This window comes from Vicugna pacos, chromosome 11 (genome assembly GCF_048564905.1).
Source record: "Vicugna pacos chromosome 11, VicPac4, whole genome shotgun sequence".
NCBI classification, from domain to species: Eukaryota; Metazoa; Chordata; class Mammalia; order Artiodactyla; family Camelidae; genus Vicugna; species Vicugna pacos.
This window is the reverse complement of record NC_132997.1, coordinates 101,317,218-101,332,631: the sequence shown is the minus strand read 5'-3', so window position 1 is coordinate 101,332,631 and position 15,414 is coordinate 101,317,218. Positions and strand designations below refer to the sequence as shown.

Sequence of the window (15,414 nt, the reverse complement as noted above, 5' to 3'; positions counted from 1 at the left end):
AGACCCCAAGAGCCAAGTTCTGTGCCCCTGGACATGACGTCGCCCTCCACCAACATGTGTTCTCTCTTGACATACATCCACACATGTGTGCACCACACACACACACACACACACACACACACACAGAGGATTTGAGGTTTTCTCTCGTGCAATCTCTTCCTCTGAGCCTGTTTCCTGGCCCCCGTGTTCGGCTAACATGGACCCTACACCAGGGCCGGCACCTGCTGCGTGACAGACACTGCAGTGTGGACGCACGTCTACCTGATGCTTCACAAGATCATCACAAGAACAGCACAACTTTGCCCAGATGGAGAAGACACACCTTTGCGCTCAGACTTTACCTGAACGCGGGTCTCGGGTCAGGGCGTGGCTTCTCCTTGGCGCTCAGCGCGGCCTTGAGGTTTGGGGGCAGCTCCACGGGCAGCAGCTGGTTCTCCCGAACCCCCGCCTGCTCGTTCTCCACGATCTCCTGCCGCAGCTTCCAGAAACGCTGGATTTCCTCCTCGCTCGGCCAGTCTTCCAACGAGTCGGCGGACCGTCCCAGCTCACTCAGGCCCAGCTTTTCAACAGAGGGGAGCAAGTCTGCCTCTGCTGGGCGCCCGCTTCCCACCGGCGCCTGGGAAGCGGCGGGTCCTCTGTTAGGCACACGCTCTTGGGACACAGCCGCCAGGGGAGGCGACGGTTCACCTCTGGTCGTCTCTGTCACTGGGGACGTCGACAGGGAACAAAACGCCTGCTCCATAAACTGCACTTCAACACAGCCCCCACCGCTCCCACCGCTCCCACCTCCGCACATGGCCTCGCCTCCCATCTCTCAGCCGTCCCTCCGCGGGCTCTCCCTCCTCCGTCCACCTCCGAGTGTCCGAGTGCCCCGGGCTCCGGCCGAGCACCCACATCGCTCTCCAGGTGACCCCTGCTGCCCCGCCTTCAGGCATGTGCACCGCCGACAGCGCCTCGTCTGTACTGCAAGCCCAGCTCTGCAGGGCCACCGGACTCCAGACAGGCAGCCAGCATGGGTGCACGCACAGCCAGCATCCACCACCTGGATCGGCCACCTGGTTCTGTACCGGACCTGTCCGCCTCCATTCAAGCACCCACTCAACTGCTCAGGTCAGAGCTGTGAGCCCCCCTAGGCTGTCCTCGTCCCCGTGCCCACACCCTGTCTGCCGGCGAGGCTGTTGGCTCCACCTCCAAAGGGCACGCGCTCTGTCTGCCCGTCCTCTCCCTCCACCTCCTCCTCGCCAGCCCGGCTGCCGCCCCTGCCTCTGGCGATGCCTTCAAACAAGCAGCCGGCGTGACCTAAACGTGAACTGGTCTGCCCTGCCCTGCATGGTCCCCTCCCCAAGCCTCCATTCCTCCTGGGGGACGCCCGAGTCCTGGCCACGGCCCAGGGCCAGGGTCCTCTGCCAACAGCAACCTGACCTCACGGCCAGGCCCCCCGGGCGGCTCTGCCCCAGGCCCACGGCCTCCTCCTCAAACATGGCAGCTCGTTCCCGGCGGACAGTCTCTCAACCTGCTGGCTCCTCTGCCAGGAATGTCCTTTCCTTTAGGACCAGACTCAAATATCCCATCCACGGATCTACCCCGAGGGAGTGACCGGAAGTGCCTCCCCTGTGCCCACCTCCTGCATCCCCAAGACAGGTCACATGGCGACACCTCCTTTCTGGCTTTGGGCTCAAATTGGAAAGAGAGAAACTTTGTCCCTGGACACCCTTTCTGAGTAATGACGTTAAATTCTGATCTACAATTAAGAGATAAACATAAGCCTAGGAGAGTTCCTTAGCAACCCAGGAAACTCATGATTCACAACAGTGCATCGAGTGCACGGAGCAGACTGCTGGCACCCGGCCCGTGCCCTCGGCCTCCGCTGTCCCCAGTGCGCGGGCGCCCGTGTCTCTGTCCCTGAGCACCTTCTCTGGCACAAGGAGGCAGGTCCGCAGGGCTGGAGAACCACGTGCTCACCACCAGGAGAGGCCCCACCAACAAAGCATCACTGGTGCTGGAGCAGGTGTCGGCCCGAACCCTCACCCAAGCGGGGCAACCCCCGGGCCTACCCCAGCACCAGCCCTTCTCAGACGCCACTGTGCACAGAATCCACAGGGACCTCATGAAATGCACGGGCCGACTCAGCAGATCTGGGCCACGCCGAGAGGCTGGATGTGACCAGGTGAGGCCCAGCGGGGCCGCACTGCATCTCGGAGCCCCCGCAGGAGGAAGTGCCGGTGTCAGGGGCGAACCGTGCCGCCCCCCTCCTCCATCTCTCGTGCCTCCATGGCATTTCCCCCCACATCAACCACTGGCCCTTGAGTCAGGAGCCGTTTCTCAGGGGCACAGGCTGAGACCATTTACAACATAGTCAGCTCTTCCCATGACGCACTCCTGAGCCACCTGCTCGGGTTCAGGACCAGACGAAGTGCACGCATCATCACTTCCTGATCACGCTGGCTGCTGCTGCTCATCTTAGCAAGACAGCCACTGGTCACACACTCACGCGGCGTTGCACACATGACCAGCCTGGCTGGCTGACTCGGGTGTGTGCGCTGCCTTCACTGCAGGAGCTACGTCTTAAGTAGTACAGGTTCAGACATTCTGAAGTCGACGTTCAGAATGCTTACCTTTCTGGTGCACGTTCAATCACAGCTCTCCTTTAGCTCTAGTTTACTTTAAGTATAACCATAATGCCTTTCAAGGTCAATTATGTTATGAGTATTTGAAAGTGTCTGGCTAGTTGGCCACCATGTTGAAAACCTGGAAATGCTCGGTCGTTAATGGAGAGAAGACAGGCTCCTCGGAGCCCTGGTTCTAGAAAGCTCTAACTTCAGCTTTACCGCAGTTTGCAGTAACAGCTGTCCCACCAACCTCGAGGAGCCGAACCCTGAGGGGACGCGTGCTCGGCCGCGCAGATCCGCAGGAAGGTCAGGATGGCCCCCAGCCCCTTCTGCACAATCAGGGGCGGGGGGAACTCCAGAGGGCAGTGTCTCAGGTTCAGTGCTCTCAGGGTGGCCACGCTTCCTGCCAGAGAAGACATGCCAGCACTTACACGCAGCGGAAACAAGGAGCGAGGGGAGTACACATCCTTATGCTAAGAAAAAAGCCTGTTGAGAATCTGGGGTGAAATGTTAATGACAAATGTCTGAAATTTGCTTAAGAAAAAAACCAACCGCCCTGTAGACGAAGACCAGGGCAGTTACAAAGTTCAACAACTAAAAGAAAAGCAATAAATAAACAGAACAAGCAACAGCCCTCAGGTAAAAACCAAAACACAAAGCTACCGTCGTACACTCTCTGAAGGCCTCTTTTCAACAACAGGAGTCCCTACCGGCCAGAGCAAAGGGGGGTGGGACCCACACTCAGGGACAAGCAGCCCAGAGGCTGAATTTAGCCAACAAAGAGCTCAAAGCAGTCACTACAAGTATGTTCAAAGAAATTAAAAAAAAAACCAATCTACTTAAACGGTTAAAGGGAAACACAGTTACGATAACTCAACGACGGCAGAATGCCAGCAGACACGGAAGCTGAAAACAAGCAAACAAAACCAACCGAAAGCAGCTCTGAAGCTGAAACTCACAAAGACGGAGGTGGACACTCACTCGTGGGACGCAGCACAGACGCGAGATGCGGAAAGAAGCATCACCTGATCTGAAGACCAGAGAGAAGAGATCACAGCAGGCGCAGCGGCTCCGAGACCTGAGGGACAAGCGCGAGCAGGTGACGGAACCCACAGGTAGCCAGGTGGGAGGGGGCGGAAGGAGCAGACAGGACGCCTGCGGAAACCACGGCCAAAACACCCAGGTTCGATGATAAGCACTAATGTATATGTTTAAGAAGCTTAAAGGGGTTCACACTTAGAAAAATCGCAGTCGAATTACTGAAAGACAAAGAAGAGAAAGGATTTTGAAAACAAGTCGTCAAATAAAAGGACCGACAGCAAGATCAACAGCTGACTTTCTGTCCAAAACAATGGCGGCCGGAAGACAGTGGAACAGCGGCTCAAGGTGCTGGGAACCCTGCTCTTCAAGCCTCTGGACCCAGCAAAACCGACCTTCAAGTTACAGGTGAAATGAAGACACTCCAGAGCCAACTCAGAGAACGCAAACCAGCCCTAACGATGAAAAATGAGCTATTGATTATCTCCCAGCCCCCCACCCCCAACACACACACACAGTCTCCAGCCCAGCTGAGGGCCACTGAACCGAGCAGGTGCGCTCAGCAGCGAGCCTGGACACAGCAGAGGACAGGAGCTGTGCGCGCAAAGGCAGGCAGCAGAGAGCAGCACAAACGGGAGCAGAGAGAGGCCGGGGGGACAAGGGAGGGTCCGGGGCATCGGAGGCAGGATCCAAGTCTTAGCACACAGGGAACTGCAGTCTCAGAATGTGAGGGAAAGACGGCGAGGAAGACCCAAGTCACAGGAAAAAAGCCAGTTGGCAGGAGTTTCCCAAGTCTGACGACAGACATGAACAAACAGAGTCAAGGAGCACAGCGAAGTCCAGCACAGTGGACACAAGGAAAACCACACCCAGGCACCTCACAGACAAAGTGCTGAAAATTGAACAAAAGGAAGCATTTGAAAGAAGCTGGAGGAAAAAGACGCGTTGCTTGTGAACGACTCGCAGTGAGACTGCAGCTGACTTCTCAACAGACAACGCAAGTCAAGAGACGATAAAGACATTTTTAAAATAGTGAATGATCCCCCAAAATCTAGACTCCTGCACACGCAGCCAGAACGCCCTTCAAAATTGAAGGGAAGACCTGCCGTGACTCACTGCCCGCAGACTCGACGACAGCACGAAGGGCAGGCCTTCAGGCCGAGCAGTCGTCCCAGATGGAAGCGCGAAACTTCAAGAAGAAACGAGGAACCCGGAATGGTGAACACGCGAGGAAACAAACACACTTTATAAAGCGCCTCCTGGATTCACAAACTCACGTAAAAGCAAAATCCACGAGAACAGCAGCACAGAAGGCAGGGAGGCGGCAGCAGGGCAAAGAGCCTGCACAGGTCTCCGTCTGGGAAGCGGTAAGAGCAGCCTTCAGCTCAGGCGGGTGGGAGAGAGCCAAGGGCGCACACGCCGCCCCAGAGAAGCACGGAAACGCCGGCACAGACGGCGCGCGGGGCTGCGCCCCCACAGTGCTGGGTGTGCCGGCGCGCCAGCCAGACCGGCTCCCTGCAGACAACGAGGGGCCGGAGCGAACACGAGCACCTGCGGGCAGGAGGGCTATGACAGCAGGTGGAGCCAGCGGGGCCACAGCGCCGGGCGGGGATGGCGGAGACGAGGCCGGGTCTGGGGGGCTTCCTGTGAGCGAAGGCCCCAACTGCCGCCCGCACAACACAGAGAGAAACCTGCACGGCCGTGATGACTTGCAGGGCCCAGGACGGCCTTCAGAGCGAAAGCAGGAAGGGGTGCAGGCCAGAGGAAGAGGATGACAGGGGGAGCCCTGCCTTGTGCACGCAGTTGTGCAGGGTCTGAGCTGCAGGCGCAGGGACAGACCACCAAGCAGTGCGGCCTCGGCTGTGGGAGCCCAGCGGGATGCCACCTGCCACTCACCGCAGGGAGGCAGAGCCTGGGGTCAGTCCCCTCAATCTAGCTACTCGTTTTTAAAAACTCCGCACTCTAGAGAGGAACAGAACAGAAGCCAGCATCTCTGCGCGCATCCATCACAACGTCCAGGACACAGCCCCAAATCACTGGGTGCGTGGAGAAACAGGAAAACACGACCCATGTTTGAGAGAAGAGCAAACAGCACAGAACACCCTGCGGTAAGCCAAGTCAGCAGGCCAGAGCGGCACAGCTGTTTCGGGCTTAATCAAACCCCCCGAAGTCCTGACACCCAGTACCTCAAGACACCTCTGTATCTGCGGTGAGCCCTTACAGACCAAGTTAGAATGAGCCTGCGGGGCGGGACCTGATCCAGCCCGACCGGTGTCCCTCAGGGAAGAGGAAGACACACCGGGGACACGTGTGCACAGGGGACAGACATGTGAGGACACAGCGAGAAGGAGCCGCCTGCAAGCCAAGGAGTGAGGCCTCCAGAGAAGCCGAACCCCCGGGCACCTCGATCCTGGATCCGCAGCCTCCACGACCGTGAGGAAGTCGGTTCCGTTGTCTGAGCCGCCCGTCTGTGGCAGCTCTGGCCCAGGCAGCTCTTAGAATTACGCTCAAGGAAACCTGTTTGTACCAAGTGGAAAAATGAGAGCTCTCAGCAGAAAAACGGGAGCTACTGTTTTCAGTGTGAAAGTCCCAGGCCTGAAAGCACCGCGCCTGAAGACACATTACCCAAACGCCCTCCCAGGGCAGCTGGAGGTGACGAGGCAGACTCGTGACCGCGATGGCACGCGTCTATCTTCTCTGAAGAACGTAAAAAGGACCTTTCAAAGCGTGCAGAGCCTCAGGGACCTGCAGGACAGTAACCAAAGGTCTAGCGTGCAGGTGAAAAGGGAGAGAAGCAGCAGAGAAATACTTGAAGAAACAGTGACCAACATATCTCCCAAATTTGGCAAAAGATACGAGTTCAAAAACCGAATAAACTCAACTAACTCCCAGCAAGATAAAGACAAAGATGCCGCCGCCTGGGTATATCACAGTCACACTGCTGAAAAGCAAAGACACAGGGAAGCCTTAAGACTACGCTGACCCTCAACACAGGCTTGAGCCGCGTGAGTCCTCACACACGTGATTTTTTCCAGTAAACACGCACTGTGGTACGACACGGTCGGTGGCTGGTTGAATCCATGGGTTCAGAACTGTGGACTTGGAGGGCTGACTGCAAAGCTGTGCTCAGACTTCCAACTGCACACTCGGGTGGGTCGGGGCCCCACCCCCCCACGTCGTTCAAGGGTCAACTGTCATTGCAATAATCAACACCTGTCACACAGAGGACATCGGAGGCCCAGTGACAGGAGGACGTCTTTAAAGTCCTGGACATAAAAATTCAACTCATACTTCTACATGAGAAACACCCTTTAAAACTTAAGACAAAATGAAGACATTTTCAGAAAATTTAAACGACTTCTTTGCCAGCAGAGTGATTTAAGGAATCCCAAGGCAAGTTCTTCAGGCTGAAGGAAGATGATGCCGGACGGAACCTGGGGTCTTCAGGCAAGAACGAGGAGCACCAGGAGCGCCGAGTGCTGAGTAAAAGGAAACGGCTTCTTGCCCTCTTAGTTTTTAAAAAACATACGTGACTGCTGGAGACAAAGACAGCCGTCCTGCCCCGTGGGTTCACAAGACAGGCAGTCGCGGCGTGCAGGACGGCCGCTGCACAGGGAGGGAGGGATGTGGCCCACTGGTCACAGGTGGGTGCGCTTCCTGTGAGGCGGCGCAGCCTAACGCTATGGGTGAGCGCTGTAACCCTGAGAGCCGCCATTAAACCATTAACAGAACGTAAAAGCTAAAAGCCAATAAAAACTTAGAAGAGAAATCTAAAGAACACGCAACCAACACGAAGGTAGTTAGAAGAAGCGGAGAAACACAGAAAAGCAAGACAAAGAGCGAAACGGTGGCCCTGAACCCATCCCTACCAATAATTACAGTAAAGCTGAAGGACTACACACTTCAATTAAAAGGCAGAGACCGTCAGGAAACAGAAGCGCGAGCCCTGACCGTACCCCGCCCACTAGCAAAGCTCTGCAGGAGACAAGTCGGACACAGAGGGCGACAGTGAGAGACTGAACCCGTGCACCAGCCACGGCGCGCGGAGGCGTGCACGGCGCTCAGACACGCCTGGGGCCAGTGTGCGCGGGGAGAGGCCATGCCACCGGCCATCAGAGAATGCATGCGGAAGCTACACACAGTACCACCGCACACGCCAGAAAAGCAAAAATAACAGGAAAACGTAAAGCCGTTAACGTTTTATTCAAACAGTAACACAGAATCAAAATATATCAAGCAAAATCGATGGATGTAAAAGGAATGGTGGACAGAGCACAACCACGGTGGAGGACTTGCGCACCCTCTCCGGGTAACCGACCAAATAAACAGACAAAACTCAAGCGAGATCACGTGAACACCGTTTTAGCCAGCTGGCCTAGCCGAATGTGCAGACCTTTACAGCAGTTAACTTGAGAACGCACATCCTTCTCAAGTGCAGGTCCGTTTACCAGACAGAACACATCCTGGGCCAGAAGGCAAGTCCCAGCAAGTGTCAAATGCCCAGAACCACACAGCCTGCGTGGTGCCAAGTTAGAACTCAGTAGCAGAGAGACTAGAACATCGCTCGCCGTCAGTGAATTAAGCAAAACTTCTACAGAGCCCACAGGTCAGTGGACATGAGAAAACACCTGAGCTGAATGATGGAAACACCGCTCGTCGGAACTTCAGGATGAAGCCCAGGCAGCACTGAGGGAAGCCAGAGTTGCAACTGACAGATTAGAAAAGAAAGATCGAAAACCAGCGATCTAGGGGGAGGGTCTAGTTCAGGGGTAGAGCACGTGCTTAGCACACACGAGGTTCTGGGTTCAACCCCTAGGACCCCCACTGAAAAAAAAAGAGAAAATTTAAAATCAATGATCTAAGTTAGAAAGAAGAATAGCAAATCAAGCCTCGAGAACATAGAGACAACAGACAGCTGAAGTCGATGAGACAAAACTGATGCAGGACAGAGCGAATCGTCTTCCTCCTCCTCCCTGAAAGGAACAGAAGTGAAGACACCACAGGCACCCACGTCCACATGGATGAACCTCAGAAACTCGGTGCTGAGCCCCAAACGCCAGGTCACCAGGAGTAATGGAGCAACACAACTCAGACAAAGGTCAAAATGAAGGACCTTTAAACGTTTTATTTGGGGCAGTAAGTGGTAAAGCTCTCAAAGCAGAGAAGGACGAACAGAAGTCACCTGGCTGAGGCAGGGAGGGAGGGAGGCAGAGAGGGGAACCCCTGGGCCCACGGAGGTACAGGTGATGCTGACCTTCCCTGAGAACCAGGCACAGGGGCTCCGCCTGTCCTGTTCCCTGTACACACCACGCCTCGCACGCAGGACGTGTGTTGTGACAGTAACGGCCCTGGAGAGCCGCGTCACCTCAGGGCCTGGGGAGGACAGGCGTGCAGGGAGTTCAGGCGTCATCTGGCCTCCCCCGCTGCAACACGCCCGATGACCCATTACAGGCTCGGGTAACTTCAGAAGGCCACGTTTAATACCACCTTTTATTTTATTGTTTTAACACTTACCCAGCTCCACAGGTAACATTTTGATAGGATTTCTTTCTAAAAGCAAAGTTTTCAGATGCCTTTAAAACAAAACAAAAGACAAGTAATTGAAAAAGCAGAAAATCAAACAGCCATCCCTAAAACACGCTGTCAGACTCCTCCATCCGCCGTCTCTCTGGGGGCAGCCCCACCGCGCGCACAGCCGTCCGCCCAGCCTCCACAGCCCGCGGCAGGGCCTCGTCTCTGCTCCGGGCTGGGCTGGGCCTCGGCACTGCTGACACGCGGGACCAGCACTTCTTTGCTGGGGGAGGGCACGCCCTGTGGGGCGTCTGGCAGCTTCCTGGCCTCACCCCACCAGAGGCTCCCTCCCCAAGTGGTGAGCACCACAGGGTCTCCAGATGCTGCTCATCCGCGGGGCGCCGTCTCCCCGTCCGGGAACAGGGACGTGAGGACGTCTGGGGGACCTGCTGCTGCGCAGAACGTCCGCCCTGCTGAGAGGTGAGGTGTGTGCCGGGCGCCCCCTGACGTCACAAAGGAAACGCGGTCCAAGGCGTGCCTCTCCAAGTACGTGACGGAGGATCTCTTCTTTCACTTGTATCTACTATATCCACCACAAACTCCAGCAAACAGCGTGCCAGGGCTGCACCCGCGAGGTGGAAGGCACCCAGTAACAACCCTCCACTGAGGACGGAAGGTAAACCTTTCACATGAAAGCCCCTCTCGCACCTCTTACTCTGCTGCTTTTGTTTTTCCCATTTCCGAGACTCCATCACGTTAATGATCTGTTTCTCTTTCTCCCTCCCTTTCAGGGATCACCAGCTAAAACCAGGTGTGAAAAGACACCTGGCTTCCTGGTGTTCAGCCTGGGGTGGGATGGCCCCTCCCACGGGGCGCCCAGGCAGAGGCAGGACCCTGGCCCCTGGCCCCTCCCCGGCCCTGCTCCGCCCCAGGCTTTGCCGACAGACTGGAGAATCCTCAAACGCCGCACCCCTCAATCTCCAGGGACAGCCTCCCCACAACACCCCACACCCGCCCCGCCGGACACGGTGGCCTCCTCTCTCACCCCTGCTCTGGAGAGAGAAGCCCCCACCTGCCTTTTCCCTTCTCCTGGGCCCTCTGGGCCCCGAAACCACCGGGAACAAAGGGGGCTGGAATGTATCTCGGGCCCACACCCTCAGCTTTCCTTCCCCAAAAAGCACGGCTCAGGAAGAGCTGCACACAGCCAGCCTCCTACAAGTGCCCCCACGCGGGACGTTCTGGCTGGGGGAGAGGCCGTCCAGGCTCATTATGCCTTGGAAGGGGAAGAAATGAAAATTCAACAGCACAGCCCACCAGCGTCCCCGAGATTTGAAAGGAGAAAATACAATTTCACAGACACAAAGTCGAGCGCTCCAGTAAGCATTCAAACTACGCTTAACTTATGGATCGGCGGCCCGAGGAAAACCAGGTCCCCTGAGGGAAAGAATTTCCTTCCCTTTACTTTCTTGGATTCTTATTACTTGAAGTTTTCAAAAAGTACACTTTGTGAATTAAGCTGTCCTTGATAAACACAAAGGCAAATTATTTACACAGTGTTACATCCACTGTCCCTGGCTTAGCCCCCTTTTAACTGTGCTAACAGAGACAGCGGAGGGGTCGGCGCCTGCTCCTCTAAGGGCCTTCGCCAGGGTCTGCAGGCAGCCAAGTGCCCCCAGCCTCCCCGCACGCCTTTCTCCAAGCCAAGGACGTTCCAGCCCACCCGTCTGTCTGCTGGCAGGGGAGGGGGCATGTTGGCCAACCATTAACCTGAAAGTGTACAGGGCATTTTCCCACCTTATATAGTTAATAGATTAAAATATTACTATGTACACTTGAAGTGATAAACCCATAAATGCTGGTCCCTTAAATACTATCAGTAAGCCGTCGATCATTCCATTTCACTGACTCCCACTGAACACACACCCCTACACACTGGATTCGAGTTGACTCCCTAAGGAGGCACAGATACTGGCGGTCTTTCCTTAATCCTCCCTCCCCACTAGCAAGCTTGCACATCCAAGACACCGAGAAGAGGGAGCATTGTTTCCATTAGGCTTTTTGGAAAGTTTAAGGTTTTTAATAAGCCCAGAATTACTTAAAATTTCTAATGAGTACGCTTCAGCTCTTCAGCAAACAGATCTGGTTTTAATGATATAATGGCTTATAAACCACATGTGAAATTACATCTTAGACAACATTAAGCAGCTGGCTTTGATGGGCAAAATCAAAGAATTCCAAAATCTGAGACCATGTATTTATTTTAGGAGGAAGAACAGTGCCCACGAGAACATACACTCCTTTATATTTACCCCTTAGTAGCAACCACTGTCCGGGCCGGAGTGCCAGAGCTAAAACAGCGCGGACCAAACGCACTGAACTGCTCCCAAGGCAGCAGACGACGACCCTTGCAGAGCAGAGCCTCCCCAGCCACCTGCCCTGCACACGGGCGCGCTGGGCACTCGGCAGAGGCAGGCCCAGAGAGGGCACAGCCACCGTCACGCAGCTGCTGGCGGGCGGGGCTCAGCAGACGCGCCCCGCTTGGTCGGGACCACCCCTCCCACCACAGGAGGCCTGCTCTGTGGACCCCGAGGCGCCCAGGGGCCCCAGGAAGACAGCTCCTGGCTCTGCTCCCGCCCTGCCAGGGTGCCCACTCGCCTACAGAAATCAGCTGCTTCCTTGTAGGGCTGGAAAATGCACAAATGGTTCACGGAGATTTTTCTCTTACTGTTACATGCGATGAAATACTCACTTCTTAAAAAATACTTTTAAAAACAGTGAGCTTCAGTCCAGCCAAATGAAGGGCCTTCCACAGCCCCGACTCTGCTGCTCCACGGGGGTCACCTTAGACAACCCCCTCCCTCCCAAGCCTACACCCACCCTGAACCCCAGCAGCTCCCCTGCTCGGAGGCCAAGGTGGCCTCCAAACTGGCCTCCCCGTGGCCACTCTGACCCCTCCGCTCAGAGTGACCTCAAAGCCAGGTCAAATTCCACCCCCTCCGTCCAAACCCTCTGCGCCTTCCTGCCTAGTTCAGGATAAAATCCAAAACGGCAGCCCTGCTGACAAGAGCAGCCTGCGAGCTCCGGCGACCCCTCCCTCATCGCACCTCTAACCCCCCACCCCCGCTCCATCCCCCGCCTCCTCCTCGCTGCCCCCGCCTCGCCAAGCACAGGCCCACCGGAGGGCCTCTCCTGTGCCCTGCCTCTGCCCAGAACACGGTGTCATTGAAGGAGGCTCTGAAATTCGTACCACGTTTCCTAAAGGTTAAGAAACAGCCATACAAGGACGGGGCACTGGAGGGCCGCCTCCTGAGGGAGTGAGGATGGCTTCTTCCCCCAGAAAGGCAAGCGCACAACTCACCGGTGACGGCCAATCCCGGGCGGAAGCGCTGTGACTCGATTGTGGCGGAGGTCTAGCCAAGTGAGGTTTGGCAGCAGCTGGAAGAAGTCTCTAGGAATCGTGCTGAGGGCATTTCCTTGAAGATGCAATTGCTTCCGGGGGAAAAAAAAGAGAACGTTTTTGTCAACCAACAACTTTAAAACATGATGTATCCTCAAGGCATTTCCAAAAAAACTACTAGTGACTGCAATTGTACTATGAAGTTAAAAGCAAACCCACAACATTTACCCTTGAATCGTTTAAACAGGAAACAGGAGAGTCAGGGAGACGAGGCCAGGCCCCACGGTGTGGTGTCTGGAGGGACCCCCGACTGGACATGCTGTTTCTCTCTGGGTGGCGGATCAGACGCCCCCGCTGAGCACGTCAACCTTTTCTACTGAACATCCTTTAGCAGCAAACTTAGTCCCAGAGTCTGTTTGAATCCTGTTTCCCTTCCTGGCCCCACACTCGTGTCCGCGGCCCTTCGGCCCGACTGGGAAACGCACCACCTGTGATAAACGGCCAGGAGCCATCACTTCGGGGAGCCGACGCAACAGGCCCAGGTCCCCGCCATTAGAAGGCAGAACAGGAAGGAAGGGCAGAGGACAGGATGCCGTCTGAGGATGCACAGCTGGGATTTCACGTCAGTGCAGCAGGGCCGCGAGGACACAAAACTCTCCTCTGATGCTGCTGTGGTAGTTTGCATACATCTGCATCACCATGTATACTGTACATGTGTACATATCTGTACGTCTGTCTTTACCCAGGCAGCAGAGCGCAGACATTAAGAGCCCTGGCCTGGGAGCCAAGCTGCCTGGGTTCAAATCCAGTGTCTGAAAACTATGGGCTGTGTGACCTCTCTGTTCTCTGGCATCCTCGCTGGTAAAATGGGTCATGGGACCCACATGGCAGGGTGTGCCAGGCAAGCAGCACTGCTCTGGCAAAGACCACGGAGCAGGCAGAGCCCCGCCGGGCTGCCACTCTGCTGTCACAGCTTCTCGGCTCCCAGCTCTGCTGCCCACACCACCTTCCAAGTCCCTCCAAGTTTGAAGCAGAAACTTGAGGAACACCAGCTAGAAGCCACCCTCCCTAAGTCCACTGACAACACAGTCTTGAATCAGCTAGGACCAGGGCACCGTCGCTCCCTGCTCGCGGCCAGTGCAGCCACCGGGAAGTGACGTGGCAGTTCCGGATGCGGCGCAGCCTCGAGGCTGCTCTCTCTCTCTCCAGGCTCAGCAGTGAAGCCACAGGTCCCCCAAAATCCCAGAAAAGGGATCTCAGAACAGTGAGATGGCACTGGTCCTCACGGAGGAGCTGGTCTGACTGCATCTGGCAGTCCAGCCTTCCTCCTCGGCCCCGTGAGGCCACGTCAAGGTGGGGGCCTGTGCTCCGCGATTCTAAGGGAGACTGCTGCTCTGGCTGCAGGTGCACCCGGAAGCCCTGGAGTCCACGGCTGAGTGGTCGCCTCCCTTGGTGACTTGTCGCCATGGTAACAAGATTTATACTGACATCTCTGTTTTCTGAGAAGCATAAGCAGTTATGAAGTTTCTTCACTAAGCCTGAAGAAGGCTCTGGAGCTTCCCCCTTCCTCCCTTACGGCTGAGGTACTGTGAGCCTCACAGCCCTGCTGGGTTCCGCATTTGGAGCTGAGCATCTGCCTCATTACAAGTGGCGCGTTACAGGGTGACCGGTAACCACCTGTGCAGGGGAGTGCTCAGGAAAGGACAGCGAGACGGGGCGGGAGCACAGGACCGGGCTTAGTAAACCAGGTACCCACTTAAAATCTAAGTACACGGCTTTTGTAAAACCACTCATACTTGTCACTCGACAGGGCAGCAGTGCAACGTGTGGGGTGTGTTCCGTGCTGTGGCCACTGCTTTATACGCATTAGTTCGTACAATAACCATGGAAATACCCTCATCCCTATCTTCCAAATAAAGACAAACGAGGTTTGAGGGAACTGCGTGACTCTCGCACAGGGAGGGAGCCCGACTGTCTCTGTCAAAGCCGCGCCCCGACGGAACTTCATTCTAGAAATCACAGGCGAGACGGTACCCACTAGGTCTCAAGCAGGCGAGGGCCCGACCCGGCGAGGGCACAAGGGAGAACTGAGCAGGTGACATATGCAAAGACGTGGTGAGAAATGGCCTTTAACTGTCTTAATGCTGCATTTTTTTAGGGGTCTTGTGTTTTGAATAAGAGACCAAGGGTGTTTCCAGCAAGTTTCCACCGTGGGCTTTCTGGTCTTCAGAAGTTCCCGAGACAGGACACTGGAATCTGACCCCACAAGGCATTTTCTGTGCCTGAATTTCTCATTTTGTTGTGAGCAGTGCAGGAAACCCCAAGATGACCCTCTGCCCCATTCTAGAATTTCTCTACCTAAAAAAAAACCCACAAGTGAAACAAGCCTTCGCTCACGTCCACATGGCAGTGTGCACAGGCCTGGAGGAACGCCCCACTTACTTTGAGGCTGGGGACGTTAAAGATCTCTCCTAAGTGGTGAAGACCTCTTTGACTCAAGTCTAAAATCGGTGAGGAAGAAAAGATGACCCCCTGGACGCGGCTGTGACCGTCTCTGGCAGGGGACGTGGGCTCACGCCTGGTGTGACCAACACCGCTCTCTGGGTCAGCAGCCCAACAGGGAGGCTCGCAGGGGCTGCCTCCTTCCATCCGTCAGCTAGGAGGAAGCAGTCCTCGGGGGACCACTGCTCATCCTCCTGGGTCTGGAGTCACCTGCAGACAAAGGGGAGGGGAGACGCAGCGACAACTAGGGACACTGCACAGTCACACAGGCGGCAATGATCTTGCTTGCTTACAAAACCATTGCTTTTAATAAACAGTATCACAAATTTGACTTTCGTAAAACAAACTGGACCGCAA

At 55.7% G+C, this 15,414-nt stretch overlaps 1 protein-coding gene across 8 annotated transcripts in view; it reads right to left on the bottom strand.

The window, feature by feature from the left end:
• Positions 1-15,414, bottom strand: part of LRRC27 (leucine rich repeat containing 27) — a 31,438-nt gene that overhangs the window by 14,821 nt on the left and 1,203 nt on the right. For all 8 annotated transcript variants that reach the window (XM_072972148.1, XM_072972151.1, XM_072972149.1 and 5 more), the window contains exons 3-7: positions 14,998-15,267; positions 12,517-12,647; positions 9,162-9,220; positions 2,860-3,012; positions 342-705 (exon numbers count right to left, since the gene is read on the bottom strand). In XM_072972148.1, coding sequence (XP_072828249.1) covers positions 342-705; positions 2,860-3,012; positions 9,162-9,220; positions 12,517-12,647; positions 14,998-15,204 — 914 coding nt within the window. In that variant the 5' untranslated portion in view covers positions 15,205-15,267. The remainder of the gene's footprint in view (positions 1-341; positions 706-2,859; positions 3,013-9,161; positions 9,221-12,516; positions 12,648-14,997; positions 15,268-15,414) is intronic.